At 40.3% G+C, this 9,900-nt stretch overlaps 1 protein-coding gene across 4 annotated transcripts in view; it reads right to left on the bottom strand.

Annotated features, from left to right (window-relative positions):
* Nucleotides 1-253: 253 nt before the first annotated feature.
* The window catches only part of TRPM6 (transient receptor potential cation channel subfamily M member 6), a 166,352-nt gene continuing 156,705 nt past the window's right edge, over nucleotides 254-9,900 (bottom strand). For all 4 annotated transcript variants that reach the window (XM_042243344.1, XM_060409361.1, XM_060409360.1 and 1 more), the window contains 3 exons: nucleotides 9,685-9,736; nucleotides 4,612-4,718; nucleotides 254-2,124 (listed from right to left, as the gene is read on the bottom strand). In XM_042243344.1, coding sequence (XP_042099278.1) covers nucleotides 1,991-2,124; nucleotides 4,612-4,718; nucleotides 9,685-9,736 — 293 coding nt within the window. In that variant the 3' untranslated portion in view covers nucleotides 254-1,990. The remainder of the gene's footprint in view (nucleotides 2,125-4,611; nucleotides 4,719-9,684; nucleotides 9,737-9,900) is intronic.

The raw sequence follows: 9,900 nt of genomic DNA, 5'->3' as shown, positions 1-9,900 counted from the left end.
GCAAAGAAATGTTACATGCACCACACCCTCATCTCTTACACATTACAGAGAAGGCACTTAATAAATACTTGTTGAATAAAATTAACCAAATGAATGAATTCATTCATTTGTGGTCATGAATCAAAGTCATGATTATCACATTGGTATTTTCCTGTCGGCTCTCCCACGGTGACCTTTGCCCAGTGTTTCATCTTTTTAAAACTGTTATTCTGGTGATATTTTCTTAAAAAGAGAGACACAAAACCACAACACAGAAAAGAAAAATCAAAATGTATTTTTTCAAGTTCCATTCCAGGTAACAAATATTTGACCAATGAATTAATGCTTTCTAGTGTGGCCTTGGATAGGAAAATTGCCTCTTTCCATAGTTCAACATGGTCTGAAGTACCAACAGATCTCTTACTGATTTGCAGAACAGGATAAAGCAGTTAAGCTCTGAAAAAGCATTAACAATTTATCCTCATTGCCAATCAAGAAATCACCCAAATTTCCCACCTCCCACCATCCCAAGACCAAAGAAAAAGGGCTGTAAATCAGTCATCATGCATCTCACAAAAATCATACACTATCCTTGGCAAACCAAATCCTTGGCTTTCCATCCCCCTACCTTTGGGCAACATTTCCCCCAGAGAATAACCTAAGAATACAGGAGCACTGATTTGAAAGGAAGCCAGCTAATGCAAGGGCTAATGGTAAAGATAAGGTGAAAATTTCAAGCCCCAGGAGGCTTGTTGCTGATAGATTGGAATGCTTTTTAATGAGGCAAGGAGATGAGGGGAGTTGGGGGGAAGGTACCCAGCCCTTCAAGTCCTCCTTGGGTGAACAGTTTGTGCTTGTTCTGAGGTAGGGTGACCCTTGATAAGTGTGAAAGAGGGATGACTGATCCCCCAAACATGTTGTACAGTGTGGCTTCCAGGGACCCTTTCTTCAGGTTTCTGAAACTGATCACATGTGCTCAGGCCATACTTAAACTATACACTCCAGCAACTCTTGAAGCCACTAGAACTCTGCACTGCAATGAATCAAAATTTTCAAAGCATGTTTTCATTCAGAAACCCCATCTTTACTTATATGACCTGACATAGAGTAATTCAGCTTGTAATATTATATACCCAGCTTTGAAAAAGGGAGTAATTCTTAAGAGGTTGGCTTCCTCAACTCTCTAACCAATAGTGTCCCTGAGCTTAAGGGAAGGGAAAACATTTCTTAATAATTGCTAGTTTTATATATCCTTGTTCTCTTTAAAAAAGAAAATGCTAGGGCATTTGTCTTCGATTTCCCTTTCCTCTCTTCTAGAGAAACCTGAAATGCCCAGTGATCATATGATCCACTGATGATACTCAAACCCAGTAGATGTCACTAGGATGCTACTTTTCGCTGACTAGTTTGTGCAGGAGCGTCCTCCAGTCTGTGCAAATACACCTTCTCTCCATTGTTTTCCTTTCTGCCACCATATAAAGCCCTATGTTGCTGGAAAGGAGAGAGGAGAAAGTCAAGTGACTTTTTTATGTACAACTATATACATCAATACAATATGGGAGTTAGGTGATGAATAGCAGTGGAAGTTAGAGTCTGCACAGAGTGAGAAAATAAATTAATCTGCCTGGTTCTTTAAGTGCCCAGCATTCTGCACCAAGGAATGAGGTATGAAGGAGCAGCTTTCCCAGCTGATTCATGCAAATGTCTTCCTGTGCCACTTGAGCGTGATGAACCCTGCACATGCAAAGCACCCTGCACAAGGGTCAATATCTAGGAAAACCCATTCATCAAACAACAGGGAAGTCCTTGGGCAAGAGAGACCTGAGACTCAGAAGGCACGTCCCAGAAGGCCCTTGGGATAAGGCCATTCTGGCAGAGGCTCTGACATCATCAATGTTATATCACCAATCTATGTTACCATAGAGTTCATGGAAGGCAGGGCAAAGGCTGTCATCTTCTTACTTCTGTTTTTTTGTTTTCTGTTTTTTGGTTTTTTGTTTGTTTGTTTGTTTTACAATCGTGTGAGGTCTTCTGGAGAATTACTACCCTCTTCCCCCTCTGGAATCTCCTCAGCTGGTTCTATTTTGATTTCAAGTCCAAAGGCAGAATTTATCCTTCCAGGAGAGTAGTCATTTCTTTTTAAGTCTGCAAGGAAGACAGTTAAGACAGTGATAGGGAAACCTTAAGAACATGATGTTCAGATAGACTGGACTTTAGGCCAAGTGCTCAGAGAAGACTCTGCTCCCTCTGATGTGTGAAACTCAAACCCTCAACCCTGTTCAAGGTATACCCCACCAGGTACACATGTATTTAACTCCCCAAGGCTGTGTTCACTGTGGCAAGACTCGGTTGCTTGGCTCAATACATAGTGCCCTTGAGACGTGACCTGGCCAGAGCTAAGTGAGGCCATACTAGAAACAGGGCATTTTCACTGTTGAATGATGGCAGAATCAGACTGTCCAGTCAGAATGGTGGACTTGAGACATCAGTGGTCAGTTTTCTGCAACAAAAATGTACCTCAGGTTTGGCTGAACCTCTAAAAGCATTGTCCAGTGACCAAATCCTCTGCTTCCTGAAGCCTCCTTCTTTAGTTCAGCAGGGAAATTACCTAAAGAAATCATTAACAAGGGCAACCCTTGGGGAGAACTTAAGGAGGACAATGAGCTTTAAATGTTTGGATATCACGGTATACCATGTTGATTAAATTTGTTAAGCTTAAACATAAATTCCTTTATAATTTTTTAATATTAAATGGCCACTATCTGGACATAAAACTAATACATACTATAGTTTGATAATAGCCAACACTTATTAAGTTTCTTCAATCCTTACACCACTTTTATGAGGTAGGTGCTATCATTCCCAGCTCATGGATGAGAATGAGGCCCAAAGTCACAAAATTAGTACAAAGCATTTCTGGGATGTGAGCTCAACCTATGGACCCCATGCTCTTATACACTTTCTGAGATGACTTCTCTTAAAAAAAAAAAAAAGTAAAATATAAACACAAAGAAAAATCACCCCTACTCCTGTTTTCTGAGCTAAGCTTTTTTAAATTCAAATTACCAAATGTTCGAGTAAATGAGGATATTTCTTATTTCCATTTAAATGTGTTAACTAAGGTTTTGAAAGGAAATAAGGATTAGATCTAGAAATGGAGGAATTCTTGAATGATTCAAAAGCCACCATGGTAGGGAAAGGCAAGAAGGAAGGGGATGGAGGAATCTTAATCCTACAGAAGAGGTGACTGGAGGGAAGCAGTGAATTACACCTAAAGTTTCCCTTAATCCTGGCTGATCAGATATAGCCCCTGTGTCCTCAAGAACAAGAAGTGGTCCTGCCCAGGAAACAATGAATCAGAGGTGGGAAGAGGTCAGCACCTGAGGACGCTGAGTTAATAAGCTGGATTCTGGCCTGCGATCATAGGCTGGGAGATACGTGTCAGCTCCTGCCTCCAGGAGGACCCTTACCTGGAGGCTTGGATGTGGCTCAGTCCAGGCCCCGCTCCTTCCTGGACTATTTGTAGTCAGACAGGAGGTCAATAGGCAGCTCAGCCAATGTGCCAAGGACTGTTCTCTTTGCCCACTTCCACTGTATGGTTTGTGAGGAGTCCTGGGCAGCCACCAGATGACAGCAAGACCCCACTCTCGGTACCACTCGAGTCTGACATCCCCACCACAACTTCCCCAGCTGACAAGCTACTCCCTGCTGGAACTGGAAGCTGTCCCATCCCTGTCTCCTGCGGCATCGTGCCCATAGGAGCAACTCCTACCTTCAGCTCCAACAAGATTAGAAATGGCCTTTCTTTGCTGTAAATTTTCACCTACTTCATCCCAAGTTACAACGGATGTTGATCTTTTACTGATTCCCAATTTGGGGTTCAATCACTTATGATAAGGCTGGAAGGGCTACTCAGCTTAAAAGATGTGAAATTCCATTTTAAGGACAAGTGTGGTACAACCTTAGAGAAACAGGGAATGAGCTGAGACAGACATAAAGCGTCCCTTCTGAGATAAGAGGAAAGAATGCGATAGAGCTGGGGCTGTCAACTTGGGGCCCACAGACCTCTGGCTGTTGCCTTTTATGTTAGGAATATTTTTCTGTGCTAAGTCTACTAGTCTTAGAGAAAGCATGTCACACTATCAAATCAGATTTTAAAAACATATCTTGTAATATATGTTGACAGGGGTAGGTTTTTATCATAAAAAGCACTACTTTAATTGATAGCTGGTGCTTCCTTCCATGCCCCAGCCTCCCAAATGTCCAATGAGTAAATAGGAACAGAATAGAAATACTGCGGGCATCACACAAGATCCAAGGGGTGGGGGCGCGGTGGGGGGAATCTGCCTCCATCCAATTTTACCCCCAATTAAGTAGGTGGAACGTTTCCCTTAGAGAGACTGTGACAAGCATTGGGCCTGATGTTGTTTTATCACATTTTGGCAGAACCTGAAGTAAATCTCTGTCCTTTTAATCCCTTTAGAGACTTGAAAAATTTGCAGTCAGAAAGTCAGGCCTCGACTGCGAATGAGATAAAAAAGTGATTAAGATTTTCTACTCCATCCCAGGTTACAATGGCTGTTGCTCAATGAGAGATTTACTTAGAGAAAAATAGAATTGTTTGGGGCATACCCGGGAGTTTGAGCTTCCGGCAGCAGGGGTTGCAACGATGTTTTGCAATGAAGTTTCTAATTGCATCTTCCCCTAAATTGGCTGGTCCAAACACCATTCCTCTTGATCTAGAGGAAATATCAGAATATCAATTAGATCACAGCTAAGAAAAAGGAGCTCAACTAGGATTCTCTCCGATACTGAACAGTATCCCATAGTAACCCAGTAAACTTGAAGGAGCCAACAAAGAACAGAGCACTTTGGGGAAGCAACAATGTTAGGTCTGCACATTTAAAATTCAAATGCACTTCAATCTTTGTACCCAACTCCAAGACCTACTGTGAAACTCATTTCCACACTAATCTGATAGAAAAGTGAATTTTCTATGTACCACAGTAAAACAAAATACAGTGAGACCCTTTCTCATGCATATGGGGTGAGAGAATGACATTCACTACCAACTGTTCTACTAGAAAACCCAAAAGGTAAGTATGCGATAAAATAAATTTGCTATTGGAGCACCCCTCCTGAAAAGACTGATGTGCATTGTTTCAAACCCAAATACTGTTCTGACCATAATTAATGTCCTCAAACACAAAGCCCAACAAAACCCGACACCCAGGATGCATGGCTCTCTCGATAGCTCCTTCTCCTCTGCAAACGGCTACGGCAGTTTTCTGGGCTCTTAGTGAAAAGACGTGACAACTAGGAGAAAATGATTTTGTGGAAGTAAACTTAGCTGACAAAATTACAAACAGAATCATATATATTAGGAACATTTTGAACACTCTAAAAGTGATCTATTATAGATTCTCATAATATTATAAAATTATAATAGATTCCAGGGTCAAAGTTTACCCGTTATTAGATCATATACAACTATCATTCTTGGACTGACATGCTATACACCATGGAACACAGCACACCAGGAATACCTCCAAAGAAACTTTATGAAAGCTAATATTTTATTTTAATGACATGCTGAGCGGAAAACAGCACATTTTAAAATCTGAACTCAATTACCGCTCTTAAATACCACGTCTTAAGAAAAAAGAAAAGCAAACTATCACAAAAGGAAACAATAAACTTTGCTTCTAAGGAATGTGGTTTTTCAAAAGGGACGTGGTGTAAAAATGGACTTTTTTTTTCCATCTGAGTATTGAAACATTTATCTCAATTTCCACTTCCTTTTGGCAGAATAACAGTAGCTGCTCTGAAGATGTGCCAAGCTCAGAACGAGGGCTGATGTCAGTTTGATCTCAGATTGCCTCTTTGCTCTGAGGCGGGTAGGTGGAGGAAACCTCTTGGGAAGATGACATGGGCAGACACCCAGGATTAACTTTCCTGGTCACTCAATCGCCCTTACACAATACGGCTCTTGCAGTGTTTACCAGGCTGCATAAGCTGCCTTTTGTTAACTATTCCTCTTTCAGTCCACATGGTAAGGCATCACTTCTTTAAGGTGAAACCAAATGTAGCAAAGAAGTAGAATCACACAGTATTTAGTACCAGAATTCTATGATGCTGATAATGTGAAAAACAAAGGTGGTTTTTGAGTCATTAAAATTGCAGGATTCCTTTTATAGCCTCTCTGGCATGACCCTACTGGAATATATCACTCTTTTGCCTTCCACACTGCCATTTCTTTCCCCCCAGTAAAGCATGAAAGTTCCCAACTTAGAAATATAACACTGATTCTCAGATAAAAGCTGTAAAAGAAATCATTTCCCTCTATGAGCTTTGTTAAAGTTAAGACAAAAGAATCAAAATTACTATAATATGTATGTATCAGGGGTTCAACCACTCCCTGAGCAGTGGAGAGTGAAGGAAGGTTGTAGGGACACTAACTAAAACACCATGCCTACAGCCTTGCAGTCTCAGACAACCATGCCTGAAAAAATATACAACTGTTTTCCAGATTTTTCACAGCACAGGAAAGCAGGTGGTAACTTGGTTTCACATTCGAGGAAATGCTAATTAGTGCCATGTACATAGAGAGATCTACTAAAGAACATCTCATCATTATCATTTCATACTTGTCAAATGCCTGAAACCATCAATGCAGTAAGTGGGGAAAAAAAAAAAAAAGATGCAATCCCAAACTACCAATAACACTTGAGGCAACCTCCACTGAGGGTCAGTGACCTGAGTGAGGAACCAAGGCGAGTGGCCAGAGAGGATTTGGGAAAGAAGGTGTAATGATTTGGTCTTCGCATGCAAGGGCAAAGTTCACATGCTGGGGAAAGTTATGAGACAACAGGCATTAGAGACAATATCAGAATTTGCACCACAAAATATCTTCCCTCTTGGTAGAGGATCATTCCTTTTCATTGACCCTCTTCTGCTCACAGGCAAGTTACCATCTCCACTGAGCTTCACTTTTCTCATTTGTGAACAGGGATTGAAGACGTTTCCTTCTAAGGTTATTGTTAAGAGTAAAATAAGCAACACGTGACAGCACTTGCTCCTCAAACTTTTTTTTTTTTTGGTGGGGCGGAGGGCTGTAGGCTGCACTGCGAAGCATGCAGGATCTTAGTTCCCCTGAACAGGGATGGAACCCACGCTCCCCCTGTAGTGGAAGCATGGAGTTTTAACCACTGAATCTCCAGGGAAGTCCCTCTCAAACTTTTATTTACACCAAATCACGTGAAGATCTTCTGAAAATTCAGATTTTTGATTGAGGAAGTCTAGCAAGAGTCTTTTAAAACCCTGTGCTGGGAAAGATTGAAGGCAGGAGGAGAAGGGGATGACAGGATGAGACGGTTGGATGGCATCACCAACACAATGGACATAAATCTGATCAAGCTCCGGGAGATGGTGAAGGACAGGGAAGCCAGGCATGCTGCAGTCCATGGAGTCACAAAGAGTCAGACACGACTGAATGACTGAACAACAACAAAGGGAGGGTCTCAAGAGGCTGCATTTCTAACCATCTTCCGGGTGATGCTGATGCTCTTGGTCCTGGCCCATGCTTTATGTAGCAAAAGTTTAATATATAAGAGGCATCCAGAAACGTGAGCCTCATTGGACTAATCAGATGTAATTCTCCACATTGTGAGAAAATAGTATTTATTATCTTCACCATGAAGAAGAAGAATAACTGCACCAAAACTAAGTGACCCCACAAAACCAGACAGGCTATAGTGATACCAACCTATCAGTGTCCAGTGTTCCCATCCTCAAGTCATTAAAAAAAAAGTCTGCTATAAGACAGAGGCTCCCAATCCTGACTGCCCATTAGAACCACATGGGAAACTTTTGAAAAATACAGACATCAGGGTCCCATCCTGAGATTCTGACTTGAGGATAATTCTGGGCAGTTTGTTTTTTTTTTTTTTTTTCCAAAGTTCTCTGCTGCTGCTGCTGCTGCTGCTGCTGCTAAGTCGCTTCAGTTGTGTCCAACTCTGTGCGACCCCATAGGTGACCCTAATAGAAATTGAGACACACTGGCTGATAGAATGCAATTAAATACTCAACTGTCAAGAGGAATAATATAATCTTCTTAGAATTTGAAAAGTTGGAAATATTCAGGTCATATGAAATATACATACCAAGGTCAAAATTTAATAAATGATATACATAAAGTATACATAAATTTGATTCATTATATATGCAAAATTTTTCACTGCAAAATTATACAAAGTTTCTACTACAAACTCTTGGGCATACAGGACCACTGAAGAAATAATACATATTTTTAGCTAAAAAAAAAAAAAAGCAAAGCCTTTTTCTGTACACTAAGGGTTACAACATGAACTCCAGGGTCAAATACCATGGGGTTTGGGTGCAGAGGAGCAATATAGCTCCCTTTTCTCTTCTCTAGCTCACCTGATTCAAAGAAACAGCTAATACACTTTAAGATGTACTTCCTTGTAGAGACACCTACAGATGGTACCATATTTAGATTAAATCATTCAGTAAAAGAATATGGGATAAAAGTAGTGAATAACTACAATATGAGTCCATGGGAGGGAAATAAAATTTTTTAGAGTTTGTCATATAGAAATCACCCATTTTTATAAATATATGTATATATATACATACACACACACACAACCAACAGACCTAGTTTAGACACTTAGGACAACTAAGAAATTAAAATGTCATATGCTAACAGTTCTCAAAAGTGTGGGCTTTAGGCCAGCAGAATTAGAATCATCTGGGAACTTGCAACATTATGCGAACCCATCCCAAACCCACTGAATTAGAAACCAGGGGCAAGAGCTGGAGGTAAAGGGCAGCAAAGTGTGTTTTAACAAGCTCTCCAGGTGATTATGATGCAAGTTTATGTTTGAAAACCACTGTCATTTTTCTATATTGATCCATCCTTAATCACCACTTTTTTCCTTAATCATCACTTCTTTTTACTCCACCGTTAATACCAACTCAGATCCTTTACTGCCAAGTCCTCCCAAGAGCCTGCTCATGGGGTAGAATGTCCATGGGAATTTAAAGGACAGGCAGATGACGCCTCTCTCTGTATAATTTACCGTCCTGAATTAATAGACAATCTGATGACGCCATATGTAAGCCCCACTGTTTGGGCCTCTCACAGATTTGCTGTTACTAAATAGCACACTTTCTGCCCCCAGCTTTAATGTTATAGGCATGTGATGGAAGACACGACCCATGACAAGAATACAATGACTCCACTCTGAAGACAACAAAGGAAACTGTCTCTCCTATGATATTGTCTTCATGTCAAAGCCTATGGAGGCTGAACTTACCCATATTTCTCTTTTGTCTGGGATACTAGAAAACTCAGAGTCAAATTTGCAACAAAGTTCTGGCTACAGCATTGGTCTTTATACAATTTCCATTTTTGTGTACTAACAACTCCAGATTTAATCATATTCTGCTTATTTTTTGGCCTCCATTTCCTAAGCTATCCATTCTTCAAAACTGTATTTTAAATCTTCCTGTATTTTATCATATCTGGATACAGATATTTGGGGATATAGATACAGACATGGATAAAACCTGCCTCAAAATCGTCCTAGGATCTAGGCAAGATATATAAGTGCTTAAAAATTATGTGTAAGAAATCATGTACGATGTGTCAAATGCAATTTTCTAAATGATAAATTAACTTACTGTTTGTCTTCAGGTTTTATTACAGATGGATCTGTCAAATTTTCTCCAACACCTCCAAGGAAAAAGAAAATTCATTTAGTAAATGGGGAGTTTCACTTTTTCAGAAATTCAAGAAAATAAAAACCAAGTTTTATTTCCTTTCTTTAAACCTACATCCACACTGTGGTAAATCCAACATCATGTGAATTTACTATACTATAAAAATTGTCCAAGGAA

This window comes from Ovis aries, chromosome 2, assembly GCF_016772045.2.
Source record: "Ovis aries strain OAR_USU_Benz2616 breed Rambouillet chromosome 2, ARS-UI_Ramb_v3.0, whole genome shotgun sequence".
NCBI classification, from domain to species: Eukaryota; Metazoa; Chordata; class Mammalia; order Artiodactyla; family Bovidae; genus Ovis; species Ovis aries.
The sequence above is the reverse complement of the archived record's forward strand: the minus strand, read 5'-3'. Positions and strand labels throughout refer to the sequence as shown.